General features: G+C 43.9%; 1 protein-coding gene across 3 annotated transcripts in view; it reads right to left on the bottom strand.

Annotated features, from left to right (window-relative positions):
* Positions 1-1964: 1964 nt before the first annotated feature.
* dcp1a.S (decapping mRNA 1A S homeolog) overlaps positions 1965-17330 on the bottom strand; it is a 34957-nt gene continuing 19591 nt past the window's right edge. For all 3 annotated transcript variants that reach the window (XM_018240922.2, XM_018240924.2, XM_018240925.2), the window contains exons 5-10: positions 12398-12521; positions 8134-8229; positions 5897-6574; positions 4656-4721; positions 4140-4325; positions 1965-2804 (exon numbers count right to left, since the gene is read on the bottom strand). In XM_018240922.2, the coding sequence (XP_018096411.1) occupies positions 2727-2804; positions 4140-4325; positions 4656-4721; positions 5897-6574; positions 8134-8229; positions 12398-12521 (1228 nt within the window). In that variant the 3' untranslated portion in view covers positions 1965-2726. The remainder of the gene's footprint in view (positions 2805-4139; positions 4326-4655; positions 4722-5896; positions 6575-8133; positions 8230-12397; positions 12522-17330) is intronic.

Raw genomic sequence — 17330 nt, 5'->3', positions numbered from 1 at the left:
CCATTCGTTTCAGTGGTAGTGCAGTTTATGCGTATTTACGCCTGGCTGTTCATTTTTAAAAACAACACGTAAAAACGCTACGTCTGGCCTTGTCCTCAGGCGGCGAATAGTCTAATTCGAATTCTTAAAGGGCCAGAGTATGATAAATGTAGAAAATCAAATGTAAATTTTTTTAAAAACTCGAATTGCATTTGAATAATGCCCCTGACTGTCCAACAGATTCTAAAAGATTATTGGCTTCAGGTCAGAGCCATTATGTGTCCCCTTGGCATGTGGCTTTCACCTAAAAACATTAATGGTTTTCTACACAATAATAAAGTACCATTGCAGTTGGTCTGCTTTTGAACTTTAACATTATTAAAAAAAACTTTGAAAGCACTTGCTAATTTGTACATTTTTCTCCCGAATATAAGATATAAAAACAGACAGGGACTCAAAGTAGGGACCAAATGAAGTAGAATTCGTTTCTATCACTCGTGGCCTTAGTTACACAAACAGCGGAGAGGTTGCTCTGGACTTGTAGCGTCTGCAGGAAACAAATGCAGATTTCTGCTGGATATGTACAGAGTCAGAACCACCAGTGCAGGAAAAAAAAAAATAGGTTTCCTATGGAAAGAGGCTGAACAGGGCCCTGTGTTCATGAAGGGCCAAACTTAATGGTCTCTGATACTTTCTCCAATTAATAGAAATGTAACAAATGGGCTTTTTAATTTGCATTTCCAGAAATTAAAATAAACACATTGGGGGTTCTGTAATAAAGGGCAGTAACCCATAGCAACCAATCAGCAGGTAGCGTTTACTGGTCACCTGATGAAAAGCAAAAATCTTATTGGTTGCTACTGCTTACTGCTCCTGAGTGCCTTTTATTACATATGGGGGGTTGAGCCATGCAAGACAAAGCTTAAAACCAAATCTGAATGAATTAACTATGAACTATCGAGAAAATGAATATTTAATATAAGCTTCATCATACTGAAATAAAAATCAATTTAATATTCTGTACAATTGATGAAATAAGTTTATATTTACTATCCCTCTCCCTCCCAGCTCTAATACATCTGCTAGGAAAGAAGCCCCCCTATAAGATATATTGGATGTAACTGTCAGTGAATATCTGACACCCAACTGCTGCATGAAGAGACAATGAAGAGAAACAGATGCTGAGAGAGGAATAGTGAAGATAAACTTGATTATTTCAGAAACAATGCAGAATATTTAATTGATTGTATTTAGAAAGTTTCTTATAATGATGAAGCTTATATTAAATTTTAATTTTCGCGATAGTTCCCCTTTAGAGGACAAATATAGGCATAATCACTTTGGGTGCCAATTTATTAGGCAACCTCCCCGATGAGACCCCAGGCTCATGCTCCTGTTTGCTATAACCTGCACCGGGCCCAGGGTAATACTGCAGGTGCTTCACATAGCCATCGTCTTCCTCTTTAAAGGATAAGTAAACCTTTAAAATAAGTGAATGTAAAATTGATGAGGGGGGGGGGCTATTCTAAGCACTTTTGCAATGTACATTCATTATTTATTTATATTTAATTCCAAGATATTAAGGGATACATGTACTGTTAATATGAATGAATTTTGTTCCAACAGCGCCACCTGCTGGTCAGTTTCCCACCAGTCTGACCAGCAAGTAGTCAAGGAAGTTGTCAGGAGAAAGAAAGAGGCTGATGTTCTTCTGCTTAGGAAAGATGTGAGAAAGGTTTCTAATTTTATTCCTAAGCAGAAGAACATCAGCCTCTTTCTTTCTCCTGACAACTTCCTTGACTACTTGCTGGTCAGACTGGTGGGAAACTGACCAGCAGGTGGCGCTGTTGTAACACAATTCATTCATATTAACAGCACATGTATCTCTTAATATCTTGCAATTAAAAGAGAGATCTTTCATTCCAAAGGGCAGAAATAAGGCTCAAGACTATGTTGCTACTATCAATCAATAATGATGCACCTGCTGGACCCCTGGGTTTAATGTGCCAGACCCCCAGATACAAGCTTTGATGAGGTGAGGGGCTGGGAGGTAAATAAACATACCAAATGCTAGAGTTCTGCAGCGGGTCGGGTAAATGCAAAAACCTGCTGTACCCTGCGGGTTGCAGGTAGAAGTTTCGGGAGTGGGTATAGACGCGGGTCGGCGGTTCTCCTTTTTTCTGAACACGCCAACTTCCAATGAGGTCACTTCCGGTTTACAATGACAGCACTTCCTGTTCTTGATGGTCAGCGGATCGGGTTGCAGATAAGGTACTTGCGGGTCGGGTTGAACAAATTGGTTCTGCACTGGACTCTACCAAGTGCTGAGAAATATCTGCAGTAACAAATACTGCACAGAAGCCATTGAGCTAATGGGAATAGAACAGTGCAATTGTTCTTCTCAAGTTCCAAAAACACAATCTAGAGCCTTGAATAGATTTTGCCTTTTCACTGCAATAAATAAAATTCTAAAAACAAAAACAGAGTCCCAATTGCGCCTCTTTCCCTACCGTGTGCCAGAGGTTCAACAGCCGCACCATTACTCACCTCATCTGCCATTAAACAAGAAAAAAACCCTTTTATCAAAAACATCCTATTAAAAAGAATTCAGTCCCCAAACGATGACACAAAACCTTGACCCGGTGGATTTGCCAGGAGAAATCAGCTCAGTCCAACCAGTTTGAATGCTGTGCAGGCAGAACAGCTCCGGGGCTTCAGGGTTGACGAGGGGCCTCGGTTCATGACGATCACTTGCCGTTATCCGCACTCTTTATATAAAGCTGTGAATAGACTTCGTGAAGTGAATTCAGAAAGGCGGAATCAGTCTAGGAGAGAAAATAAAGACAACGGAGGTCACAGGAGGAGAAGTCAGGAACATTCTAAGCCCAGAGGTGGAATATTCAGAGCATGGAATCTTTTAGGGTATAAAACTGGTGTATTTATAGTGCACACATTATTATTATTATTATTATACAGGTATACAAAGGTGTATAAATACAACTAGGGCCTCAGAGTCTCATCTGACAGGGAACAGGTTAAATGACAAATAAATCCTGTATAAAACACAGACCACTCTCCCCAACAACTACATCAGCCTCCTCTAAATACACCTTCACCCCAAACTGCAAAGTAGGGTTACCACCGACCCACCCCGTTACTTTGTTATTGCTCAGCTGGAGCATAACCACTAAATATCAAGGACCATATTAGCCCTTATAATACATCACTGATATCCCTTATAATATCCCTTTATATGGTCACAGAACAACCCCTCAGTGACTTCTAATATCCTTATCATTTACAGTAGGGGGTACATTATGCCTTATAATACATGAGTGATACTCAGAGTTCCCTGTGTAACTCAGCCTGCAGCCTTGTGCCTTTATATGGTCACAGAACAACCCCTCAGTGACTTCTAATATCCTTATCATTTACAGTAGGGGGTACATTATCCCTTATAATACATGAGTGATACTCAGAGTTCCCTGTGTAACTCAGCCTGCAGCCTTGTGCCTTTATATGGTCACAGAACAACCCCTCAGTGACTTCTAATATCCTTATCATTTACAGTAGGGGTTACATTATCCCTTATAATACATGAGTGATACTCAGAGTTCCCTGTATAACTCAGCCTGCAGCCTTGTGTCTTTATATGGTCACAGAACAACCCCTCAGTGACTTCTAATATCCTTATCATTTACAGTAGGGGGTACATTATCCCTTATAATATATGAGTGATACTCAGAGTTCCCTGTATAACTCAGCCTGCAGCCTTGTGCCTTTATATGGTCACAGAACAACCCCTCAGTGACTTCTAATATCCTTATCATTTACAGTAGGGGGTACATTATCCCTTATAATACATGAGTGATACTCAGAGTTCCCTGTATAACTCAGCCTGCAGCCTTCTGCCTTTATATGGTCACAGAACAACCCCTCAGTGACTTCTAATATCCTTATCATTTACAGTAGGGGGTACATTATCCCTTATAATACATGAGTGATACTCAGAGTTCCCTGTATAACTCAGCCTGCAGCCTTGTGCCTTTATATGGTCACAGAACAACCCCTCAGTGACTTCTAATATCCTTATCATTTACAGTAGGGGGTACAAATCTCGTTATGGGTGTGTGCTGGTGCAGTTTTGGCAGAGAGGTTACCTTTATGAGATGAATTAGAGTTTCTTGGAGTTGGGATCTACAGAGGACAACCTTTGAAGAATCAGACAGCGCTGAGTCAATGGGAGACATTCTGGCAGTTTCTTCTCGGACTGACGGATGAAAGATACTGGGCGACATGAGGACTGAGGGGCCAACTGTACTCATGGGAGTTACATATGGAGTTGCCTTTGGAAAGAAAGACTGATATGAGCTACATGTGAGGATATGTGCCCCCTTTCAGTACCCCAGGGACTTCAGCTTGGAGAAGCAGTGATTCATGGGAAATGTTAGTTTGCACAGTATTATAATGCAGCTCTTATAATTCACTCTGCAAATAGTGAGGGTATAAATTGCCCCAGACTGCTCCCATGTTATGAGATAATTACAGGCAATGGAAGTGGCTTGTGATTAGGAGAGTTATGATCAGAATATCCCAAGGACAAGCTGCCAAATGCCAATGAAATATGGATTTTCCTACTCATAGAACATGCCATAGGTACAGCCGGATGCACTTACCTGTAGCACTTTGGTTAAGCACTTGGACTGGGGAAGAACATCACAATCTTTCTTGTCAAGTATATTCTGTGGGGAGAAAGAAGAAAACCAGATTTATTGGCCAAAAATCAGCTCGTGTCACATGTACTAACTCTGCTGTTCTATAGGGGCACCTGGAAATATCAAATATGAATGATACATTATATAGACTGGGCTCTGTTTCTAGAGACCCCCTTATTCCACATGTGTGCAATGAATAGGCTTTTGTTATAATTAAATCCTATTATTACACCCCTTAGCACTCTGGACTATTGCTAATCTGTAAAACAAAAAAGGCACAACAAAGAGGTGAAGGGTGGGAGTCTGTCTATAGTTACACAACTCATGATCTCTAGAGGAACTAATTCAGTTAAAGGATCAGCAACATCCATTCTTTTTTAAAAAAAATTGTTCGTATAGAAAGAAAAAAAAAAAACACAAATTAAACTTTTAAATCGCCAAGTCTTTAAGAAAAAACTCACCAAAAAATTGATGCTACTGGTCCTTTAAAGGGGTTGTTCACCTTCCAAACACTTTTTTTTTTTCAATTCAATTGTTTTCAGATTGTTCTCCATAAACAAAGACTTTTTTAAATTGCTTTCCATAACCATTTCCCCAAAATTGAATCTTAAAGTTTGTGTCTCTAGAGTTTCAGTCTGGCAGCTCAGTGATCCAGGATCTGAACTGTTACAATTTCTTATATTTAGTTGATACAATTAGTTGTAACATTTAGTTGATACAATTAGTTGATCCATTTCTCAGTAGTATCTGTGGAATATCAACAACTATTGTATCAATTCTAACAGCTGTCAGGGATTCTACTCAACAGGGACAAAAATAACAAATGTATCAATTAAATGTATCACTTTAGAACAGTTTACAGGGTCGGCGACCCCCCCTTCCCAGTGCAGCTTTAGAAGGTGAAAAATTAAACTTTACACTTCAATATTAGTCACAAATAGAAAGTAATTGGAAAAAGTCTTTATTTCTGGTGAACTATCTGAAAGAAACTGAACTGAAATAAGGGTTTAACGGTGAACAACCCCTTTAATTACAGGGGAGTCTATTAACGAGAAAGCAAAAACAACAAAATGTTGTTTCCTATAGGTGTATACCGCCCCTTCACTATTTGGGTGTTAATGCCCCCAGACATTTCCTTGGCTCCCAGCAAGGTAATGAAGAGTGAAGAGTTGGAGAAAGACATCTGTAATTCCATGGGTTACCTGTTGAGGCGCCATAACTAGGCTGGTGCTTGGAACAGGCTTCATTATACCTCCTTTAAAGCTCTCGGGAGTAGCAAGATGGCTCAATGCAGAGGAGAACTTGGGTGCAATAGAGGCCTTGCCCAAGGGTTGTGTTTGGACCTGGTCTGTGTGTGGAATCAGCTTCAGCTTGTGAAGAAGATCAGCACCGGAATGGGAAGAGTTTCCAACACTGCAGGAGCTGACTGGTGCCAGTGGGGGGAGAAGATGCTGGTTGGGCACAGGTTGGCTCAGGAGGGGTGAGACTTGCCCAGGAGCAGATGGAAGGGAACTGGTCAGACTGGTGGGGTTACTGGAACAGAGCAGAAGAGAGGAGCTCAGGGCTTCTGGGGCAGATGCTAGACCTACACTGGGGCTTAAACGTATTAGGTTTGTCACTGTCTGTGATGCTGGTTGTGGGACTGGGCCCTGGGGAAACCCTGCGGGTGCCACACAAGCAGGCTGGTTAAAGTCACTGGCAACTGCATTGAAAGTAGCACAACCCGCCTTCACCACCACTGGATTTGGCTGCTGGCAGGAGGCCGGCGCATGTAACGGATGTCTTCTGTCCCTCAAATCCACACCGGGGCAAGTGGCCGGCTGCTCTTTCACTAACGACGTTCCAAACAGTTCTTCCACCGTGAGATGTTTATGCACAGCCTGAAAACACAGGTTATTAGAAGTATTTGTGGTGAGCGCCACTAGGGGGCAGTGTTACATTACAGCATTAAAGGGGAACTATCATGAATATTTAATATACGCTTCATCATACTGAAATAAGAAACTTTCTAAATACAATTAAATATTCTGTATCATTTCTGAAATAATCAGGTTTATCTTCACTATCCCTCTCTCAGCATCTGTCTTCATTCAGGAGTTGGGTGAATGATCCAATATATCTTATAGGGGGGCTCCTTTTGCCTAGATTAGAAGATGTATTAGAGTTCACTCTATTAAACTCACCAGACATCATGTCTCTCTACATGCAGAATTTGTGCAAAAGGCAGTTATTTTGTTACATTTTGTTTGTACTGGAATCCGTTATTTGAGCGAGCTCTAATCTCTAGGAAAGGAAGCCCCCTTATAAGATATAGTGGATTTAACGGTCAATGAATATCTGACACCCAACTGCTGCATGAAGAGAGAATTAAGAGAAACCGATGCTGAGGGAGCGATAGTGAAGATAAACTTGATTATTTGAGAAATGATGCAGAATATTTAATTAATTGTATTTAGAGAGTTTCTTATTTCAGTGTGATGAAGTTCATATTAAATTATCATGTTGCGATAGTTCCCCTTTAAAAGGGAGAGAAAGGTCATTGGGATCCACACCAGACTGCAGTGCAGCCCAGAGCTGGGTACAAGACTTCTAACCTGAGAATGACAGACTTTAGTGTTAATCTGTGCGGCCATTAAGCTAACTGCCCTTTTGTGGCCATGCACGTGGCTCGGGATGGACCTTCTACTGATCTAATGGCAGCAATAGACACTGGAAAACACAGACAATCAGATAACGAGTTCAGCCAGGGATGCTAAACACTCCCTGCACCCTCTAAATAAACAGAGCTGCCTCTGCAATGAAGGATGGTTCCTAATTTGCGGATCACAAATGTAAGGGAACACATCCGACAGTCACTTCGAAACTGCCACTAAAGGGAGCCCACATGGCTGGTATATGAAACTGCCCATTCAGGCTGCTCTGCTGGGAGTCCTGTAATTTGGAGATTGAAGAGATTCAGACACCCCCGTGTAAGGGCCTGAAAGGTTTATCCTTCAAGCTGTTCTATTACATTTTCCCTTTTTATTGGTCTAATATAAATACTGCTGGCTCAGCACAACGTTTCAGCCTTGCTCAGTCTCCATTGTTCCCTATTACTATACCAGTGTGGCTATTACTTGTACCATGCAGAATCCAGCAGAAACGGTCTGTTCACTCTATTATAGACTTAAACATAAAATACAATGGTTATATTTTTTATTTTACTAATATATGAGAGGGTGCTGCTTCTGATGATATATGGGTGGCATGAAAAAAAAATGGCAGCTGCACACAGGGTGCTTAAAGTAAGATTTCTGCAGCCCACTTTTTCTTGTCCTTTAAATTGAACTCGCTGCCTGTCAGATGCGATTCACTGTGTAATACAGAGGCATTAGAAACGCTGTCGCGACTGGGGAGTTAATTCGCTGGTGGAAATGCTGCAGAAACAAAGGGCACTTACCTTTTCCTGTGAAGGGTTTTCTGATGTCTCTAAACTATCAGCCTTTTTATAGTTCGGCTTATCGCAATAAGATCCATTTCCACTGTCATTCTTCCCCTGAACAGGAGAAACATGAAGAATAAGTGAAACATTTACTTCATCCTCTTGAACTTAAACCCTGTGCCCTGGCACTAACCCATATTATGCCACCAGTAGTTAGATTGTAAGCTCTATGGGACAGGAACCACCATCCTCTTGTCTATTTACCCCCCCCCCATTTATACTATAAATTAATTATTATTATTCTGCTGTACAGTACTGCATACATAAATAGCTCTATACAAATAATAACATAAATACAGTACAGGGCTCTGATATACAATTCTAGCTATCTGTATAACAGGATCTGTGCAGCCAACTGGGACAGAATGATCTATCTGATCCCCATTGTAAGCAGCAGTCCTGTCCTGTTTTATGGCAGCTGAGATTCTAGCTATCTGTATAACAGAACATTCTGTCCCAGTGGCTGCACAGATCCTATCTGATCCCCATTGTAAGCAACAGTCCTGTCCTGCTTTATGGCAGCTGAGATTCTAGCTATCTGTATAACAGAACATTCTGTCCCAGTGGCTGCACAGATCCTATCTGATCCCCATTGTAAGCAGCAGTCCTGTCCTGCTTTATGGCAGCTGAGATTCTAGCTATCTGTATAACAGAACATTCTGTCCCAGTGGCTGCACAGATCCTATCTGATCCCCATTGTAAGCAGCAGTCCTGTCCTGCTTTATGGCAGCTGAGATTCTAGCTATCTGTATAACAGATCATTCTGTCCCAGTGGCTGCACAGATCCTATCTGATCCCCATTGTAAGCAGCAGTCCTGTCCTGCTTTATGGCAGCTGAGATTCTAGCTATCTGTATAACAGAACATTCTGTCCCAGTGGCTGCACAGATCCTATCTGATCCCCATTGTAAGCAGCAGTCCTGTCCTGCTTTATGGCAGCTGAGATTCTAGCTATCTGTATAACAGAACATTCTGTCCCAGTGGCTGCACAGATCCTATCTGATCCCCATTGTAAGCAGCAGTCCTGCCCTGCTTTATGGCAGCTGAGATTCTAGCTATCTGTATAACAGAACATTCTGTCCCAGTGGCTGCACAGATCCTATCTGATCCCCATTGTAAGCAGCAGTCCTGTCCTGCTTTATGGCAGCTGAGATTCTAGCTATCTGTATAACAGAACATTCTGTCCCAGTGGCTGCACAGATCCTATCTGATCCCCATTGTAAGCAGCAGTCCTGTCCTGCTTTATGGCAGCTGAGATTCTAGCTATCTGTATAACAGAACATTCTGTCCCAGTGGCTGCACAGATCCTATCTGATCCCCATTGTAAGCAACAGTCCTGTCCTGCTTTATGGCAGCTGAGATTCTAGCTATCTGTATAACAGAACATTCTGTCCCAGTGGCTGCACAGATCCTATCTGATCCCCATTGGAAGCAGCAGTCCTGTCCTGCTTTATGGCAGCTGAGATTCTAGCTATCTGTATAACAGAACATTCTGTCCCAGTGGCTGCACAGATCCTATCTGATCCCCATTGGAAGCAGCAGTCCTGTCCTGCTTTATGGCAGCTGAGATTCTAGCTATCTGTATAACAGATTATTCTGTCCCAGTGGCTGCACAGATCCTATCTGATCCCCATTGTAAGCAGCAGTCCTGTCCTGCTTTATGGCAGCTGAGATTCTAGCTATCTGTATAACAGAACATTCTGTCCCAGTGACTGCACAGATCCTATCTGATCCCCATTGTAAGCAACAGTCCTGTCCTGCTTTATGGCAGCTGAGATTCTAGCTATCTGTATAACAGAACATTCTGTCCCAGGGGCTGCACAGATCCTATCTGATCCCTATTGTAAGCAGCAGTCCTGTCCTGCTTTATGGCAGCTGAGATTCTATCTGTATAACAGAACATTCTGTCCCAGGGGCTGCACAGATCCTATCTGATCCCTATTGTAAGCAGCAGTCCTGTCCTGCTTTATGGCAGCTGAGATTCTAGCTATCTGTATAACAGAGTATTCTGTCCCAGTGGCTGCACAGATCCTATCTGATCCCCATTGTAAGCAGCAGTCCTGTCCTGCTTTATGGCAGCTGAGATTCTAGCTATCTGTATAACAGAACATTCTGTCCCAGTGGCTGCACAGATCCTATCTGATCCCCATTGTAAGCAACAGTCCTGTCCTGCTTTATGGCAGCTGAGATTCTAGCTATCTGTATAACAGAACATTCTGTCCCAGTGGCTGCACAGATCCTATCTGATCCCCATTGTAAGCAGCAGTCCTGTCCTGCTTTATGGCAGCTGAGATTCTAGCTATCTGTATAACAGAACATTCTGTCCCAGATCCTGATACCAATTGCACTAATGAAACATTAAAAAAAGAGTTTGCAATGGAGTAAAATAAAAGGCTGAAAGAAAGATGAGAGAAAAGCCTGGATACAGAGATGAGAGCATCGCATAACAACTGACAGTTTGGAGAACAGAGAAAGAGCCATAAGGAAGGATTTGTCAGTACAAGAGATCTAATAGGATAATGCAGCCAATGATATAAATCAGATAGTACGGGGTAATTTGGGGATGAGGACACTATAATAAATGAATGTATTCCCTGCAGGTAGACAGGCAGTGAGGCTAAACCCTCCCCAGGGATTAAACTGCATTTGGAAGTCTGTAGATTATGTCACTCGGTTCCTAATAAATCTCCCAGTGCCTAAGTGGGTACAACACAGTGACAAGAAGCCAAACCTTGTGTGGGCAGCTCAACCGGATTATTTAATTATCCATCTGGAACGTGGTACCTAAATAAGCCTCTCCCCTTTCTCCGGCCCTGCTTTTCCTTATTACGTGTGAGTGCACTTTCACTGGCCCCATAATGAGACTCCCTGCTCCTGGAGGCATCACAGCATGAGCTGGACGGATTAAAGGGGAAATTAACCCCGTAACAATTAGTAGGCTTTGTCTAATGCAAAAACATAGGTTGCCTTTCTCTTCCTCTTTATTCTTGTTTTAAAGTGGATGTTAGATCTGTAGCTGTTTACAGTATCATGAGTTGTGTTTAAAACAAGAGGGAGAGTTTAACAGAAGTCTAATGTAGGTGGATTGTTACATTATTTTAGGAGGGCGTCTAAAGAGAAGTTCATAGGATGAGAGGTAAATGCGGGTTCTGTGGTGGGGACGTGGATAAATTGGATCTATATGAATATGTTCTGCTCTTGGTTCACCATTTTTTTTTTGTCTGAACAATAAAAATGTCCCTCTGGAACTGCTCCTTATACCGACCCAGGGGTAATCTCAAATATATGAGAAAATATGTAGAGGACTAAGGGTTACTGGCTGTCAAGGAGTTTCTGGGATGGGATGTACAAAGCCCACCTGTGTTGCTTACAGTGGAATTCCTGGGAATATATATATAAAATACACAAAAGCCATGAATATCTTGCAAATTATATCATTATAAACAGTGAGTAGTGATGTCATTTTTGTCGTGACTCAATAAAACTTGTGTATTATAACAAAAAAAAATAAAAACTTGTTGGAAAATATGAGGCTATTAGAAGTAAACTCAAGAGTTCCATGACCTGAATAAAAACACTCGGCCTTCAGTTTTTATATGGTCATGGAACTCCTCTGTGACTTATTCTGATATTTCCAATAGGGGTTACTTTATTCACTATTTAGTTCCTGGGGACCTGGTTATACAAGAAGTTGTGAAAGCTCAAACGAAGCTCAAAGCTTAGCCTTGGCCCAGATCAAAGTGGACTTTAGTGCTTTCAGTGGAGCTGATGGTTGTTTGCAGGATGGGTATAGGTGAGTAGAGATGAGTTAAAAAGATATTCATATAAGTGCAACATTGTAAGGAGATTTATTCTACTCCCCTCCTGCCTAATTGGCTCTGAATGGATATCATGGAGGGAGTTGCTCTGTATCCCTCAGTCAATAGGCTTATAAATAAGTCCATGCCTATTTGTGTAAGTTTTAATGTCCATTTTTCTACAACGAGAACATTTTCAGGACTTCGAGAATAATTTGGCCTGCTAAGCCCTACCTCCTAATTGGATTGGGTTCAGCTCATAAGCAGGAAGTATTACAGAGCAATAAATCGAAATTCCCAGTTTAAAACCACCAAGATAAACACAAACGAGGCCCATTAAGATGAATGGCTTGCGGCCTTCTCTAGGGCACCAAGTACCTGTATCAGGAGGCAGCCAAAGATTGACCCCATCCACCAAGACTCTACCTGTTCATATTCATTCTTGGCCTTGCTAAGCATCTCCAGAATGTCTATGGGTCGGTTCGTGCAACCATTGACAGCACTGGGATTCTGCCGGGTCTTCACTTTTCCCAGTTCCTGCTGGACCACTCTAGGAGGCAAACACAGAGGAGATGTTGAGTGACAGGTGTACCAATACTATTGACCATATAGTGTATTTGCCGGTTTATGACCTTATAGCTGGACCATCTGCGGGTGTATGTGCAGCCCCAGGAGGGGTGAGGATCAGTTTTAGTTGATGTGGATGACCAAAAGGGTATGGTTATCCATGTAGTTTACCAACCTGACCAGTATTCTGCCTTTTCCTATTCACTTTCTACTGTTATTCAAACTGCTACCAGATTGCTATAGGTCAGTGGCCCTAGCAACCGTGTAACCATGTAAATGCCAAACTGGGGAGCCCATAAAAGACCACGTTACAGTCAGAGTTAAAATGATACTTTTTAAAAAAAGCCTAACCTGGAGTGTGTCCCCTACAGGCTTCCGTCTCTGCAGTCACCATGATGAGATCAGTCCATTCTGGAAATAGCCCATTGGTCCACATGGAAGGAGACACTCCCCCCAGGACAAATAACGCCCCCAGAAATTTTATAAATGTGCAGTTCTATGGAAATCTCAAGCGTTTGTCATTACGGGAACATTTCTCAAGATCAAAGGCGCTCGTCATTACTTTCAGTCACCGCTCGGAGCTCATTATCCCCAAATGACCCTTGTAAATCTTTCCAGTACTAAAATATCTGGAAATTGTGGTGCCGAGAGAAGCTCATATGCAGATTTCCCTATAATCCGCTTTATAAAAAATGCCTGAGTAATCAAAACAGAAGCTTTTCTGGGCGCAGAGGAGCCAATCGCATCTCAGAGCTGAGGGCAATGCCAGGAGGTGCCAAACAAACCATTTCTCTCAGTGCCAATCACTCAAGAGACTCACAGATCATTGGTTTTGGGACAACAGCAAAGTACTTTTCAGGCAATTTGTTGGCTTAAAGAGATATCACACACACACATAGATAAAATATCCACACAGATTAGAGTTTAGGTACAAAAACAATGGCAAACAATTCCCTACAGTTTAAGTGCTGGCGAGGGGATTTCAAAGCCAGTAAAATAATGTAAATAAAGTAACGCACCGCTGATGGGAAAGCAATAAATAATGCGGCAGCACTCTATAGGCCGCACTCTATAGGCCGCACTCTATAGGCCGCACTCTATAGGCCGCACTCTATAGGCCGCACTCCTCCCAAATCATCTGCATTGTTTACTAACCCTGTGAGGAGGGATATTGCTTCAGCCAATGGAATAGGAGGGCTCGGGTAAAGGTGCTGATGCAGTAACAGCCAAGTGCTGGGGACAAGCAGCGGGCAATTAAAATATGAGCCACAGGATTTCAACAGCAATGTGCATCTTCTCTTGTATAACAAATGTACTTGCAAAGGCGCCAGATAAATTCACTGGCTCAAGCACCAAAATATCTCTACCCCAGCGCATCTGAAACAACTGCAGGGCAGTGCCAGTCCCACTATAATCTCTTATGTAATCAGCTTAACAGGGTACAGGAACATCAACATAATAGCTGCAAAATGTTTTAGGTCTTGCAAATATCTGTATGGGACATAGTACAGGGGAAAATACAATACTTACTATGCTATTCATTTCTACAGACTATGAGCAAACTTAGGGGGCTGTTCCTGCTGAATTGTGCTTAGTACAGGGAATACCTATGTACCATAGTTTTATGGGATCTCTCTGTACAGACTATGAGCAAACTTAGGGGACTGTTCCTGCTGAATTGTGCTTAGTACAGGGAATACCTATTCTGCCATAGTTTTATGGGATCTCTCTGTACAGACTATGAGCAAACTTAGGGACTGTTCCTGCTGAATTGTGCTTAGTACAGGGAATACCTATGCTGCCATAGTTTTATGGGATCTCTTTGTACAGACTAAGAGCAAATTTAGGGGACTGTTCCAACTGAATTGTGCTTAGTACAGGGGAATACGTATGTTGGCATAGATACACATCAGTCCAGAGCTCACATGTACATACCTATGAGTGTCTCGAGTGTCTCATTAGGAGAATGTTGGTATGTGCAGCCCTGTTATTATGGGTATAACAGGCAATTGTAGCAGCTCCAGTATTAAATATACCCGTTTGTGCAGCAGTGAGTGGGGTGTGTTAGGCCACAGGCCTGATGTCCGACTATAACCCAGTGTAAGGGACTGTCCCGTGTAACAACACAGTATTGCAATAATTAATATTAGTCACTGGGCAGAGTCCTGAATTTGATTTCTATTGGTAATTCCTTTTTTCTTTGCACCAAATTTAGAATGTAAGCTCTCTGGGACAAGAGGTAAGGGAACAGCTTATGAAAGATACGGTGCAGGGAGTTAATACAATAAGTGCTAATGGATCGTTCCATTTTGGTGCCCTGTTGAGCCACTATGTTGCTGGTGAGAACATATGCTCCTGTACCCCAACCCCCAGGTCCTAAATTGAATGCTCCACTGAAACTCAACCCCTCAGGTCCTAAACTGAACCCCCCAGGTCCTAAATTGAACGCTCCTGAACCCCAACCCCCCAGGTCCTAAGCTGAATGCTCCTGAACCCCAACACCCCCAGGTCCTAAACTGAACGCTCCTGAACCCCAACCCCCCAGATCCTAAGCCGAACGCTCCTGAACCCCAACACCCCCAGATCCTAAGCTGAACGCTCCTGAATCCCAACACCCTCAGGTCCTAAGCTGATCGCTCCTGAACCCAAACCCCCCATATCCTAAACTGAATGTTCCTGAACCCAACCCCCCCAGATCCTAAACTGAATGCTCCTGAACCCCAACACCCCAGATCCTAAGCTGAATGCTCCTGAACCCCAACCCCCCAGATCTTAAGCTGAACGCTCCTGAACCCCAACCCCCCAGATCCTAAGCTGAACGCTCCTGAACCCCAACACCCCAGATCCTAAGCTGAACGCTCCTGAATCCCAACACCCTCAGGTCCTAAGCTGATCGCTCCTGAACCCAAACCCCCCATATCCTAAACTGAATGTTCCTGAACCCAACCCCCCCAGATCCTAAACTGATTGCTCCTGAACCCCAACACCCCAGATCCTAAGCTGAATGCTCCTGAACCCCAACCCCCCAGATCTTAAGCTGAATGCTCCTGAACCCCAACCCCCCAGATCCTAAGCTGAATGCTCCTGAACCCCAACACCCCCAAGTGCTAAGCTGAATGCTCCTGAACCCCAACCCCCCAGATCCTAAGCTGAATGCTCCTGAACACCAACACCCCCAGGTCCTAAGGTGCCCTGTTGAGCCACTATGTTGCTGGTGAGAACATATGCTCCTGTACCCCAACCCCCAGGTCCTAAATTGAATGCTCCACTGAAACTCAACCCCTCAGGTCCTAAACTGAACCCCCCAGGTCCTAAATTGAACGCTCCTGAACCCCAACCCCCCAGATCCTAAGATGAACACTCCTGAACCCAAACATCCCAGGTCCTAAACTGAACGCTTCTGAACCCCAACTCCCCAGATCCTAAGCTGAACGCTTCTGAGCCCCAACCCCCCAGATCCTAAGCTGAATGCTCCTGAACCCCAACCCCCCAGGTCCTAAGCTGAACGCTCCTGAACCCCAACACCCCCAGGTCCTAAACTGAACGCTCCTGAACCCCAACCCCCCAGATCCTAAGCCGAACGCTCCTGAACCCCAACACCCCCAGATCCTAAGCTGAACGCTCCTGAATCCCAACACCCTCAGGTCCTAAGCTGATCGCTCCTGAACCCAAACCCCCCATATCCTAAACTGAATGTTCCTGAACCCAACCCCCCCAGATCCTAAACTGAATGCTCCTGAACCCCAACACCCCAGATCCTAAGCTGAATGCTCCTGAACCCCAACCCCCCAGATCTTAAGCTGAACGCTCCTGAACCCCAACCCCCCAGATCCTAAGCTGAACGCTCCTGAACCCCAACACCCCCAGATCCTAAGCTGAACGCTCCTGAATCCCAACACCCTCAGGTCCTAAGCTGATCGCTCCTGAACCCAAACCCCCCATATCCTAAACTGAATGTTCCTGAACCCAACCCCCCCAGATCCTAAACTGATTGCTCCTGAACCCCAACACCCCAGATCCTAAGCTGAATGCTCCTGAACCCCAACCCCCCAGATCTTAAGCTGAATGCTCCTGAACCCCAACCCCCCAGATCCTAAGCTGAATGCTCCTGAACCCCAACACCCCCAAGTGCTAAACTGAATGCTCCTGAACCCCAACCCCCCAGATCCTAAGCTGAATGCTCCTGAACACCAACACCCCCAGGTCCTAAGGTGCCCTGTTGAGCCACTATGTTGCTGGTGAGAACATATGCTCCTGTACCCCAACCCCCAGGTCCTAAATTGAATGCTCCACTGAAACTCAACCCCTCAGGTCCTAAGATGAACACTCCTGAACCCAAACATCCCAGGTCCTAAACTGAATGCTTCTGAACCCCAACTCCCCAGATCCTAAGATGAACGCTTCTGAGCCCCAACCCCCCAGATCCTAAGCTGAATGCTCCTGAACCCCAACCCCCCAGGTCCTAAGCTGAACGCTCCTGAACCCCAACCCCCCAGGTCCTAAGCTGAATGCTTCTGAACCCCAACACCCCAGATCCTAAGCTGAATGCTCCTGAACCCCAACAGCCCCAAGTGCTAAGCTGAATGCTCATGAACCCCAACACCCCCAGGTCCTAAGATGAACGCTCCTGAACCCCAACACCCTCAAGTGCTAAGATGAACGCTCCTGAACCCGAACAGCCCCAGGTAGAGTCCTGCAGCGGGTCGGGTACCCGCGGGTTACCCGCAAAAACCTGCGGTACCCTGTGGGTTGCAGATAGAAGTTCCGGGTGCGGGTATAGACGCGGGTCGGC

Source organism: Xenopus laevis, chromosome 4S (assembly GCF_017654675.1).
Source record: "Xenopus laevis strain J_2021 chromosome 4S, Xenopus_laevis_v10.1, whole genome shotgun sequence".
NCBI classification, from domain to species: Eukaryota; Metazoa; Chordata; class Amphibia; order Anura; family Pipidae; genus Xenopus; species Xenopus laevis.
Note: the sequence above shows the minus strand (reverse complement) of the source record. Positions and strands in the feature narration are given on the sequence as shown.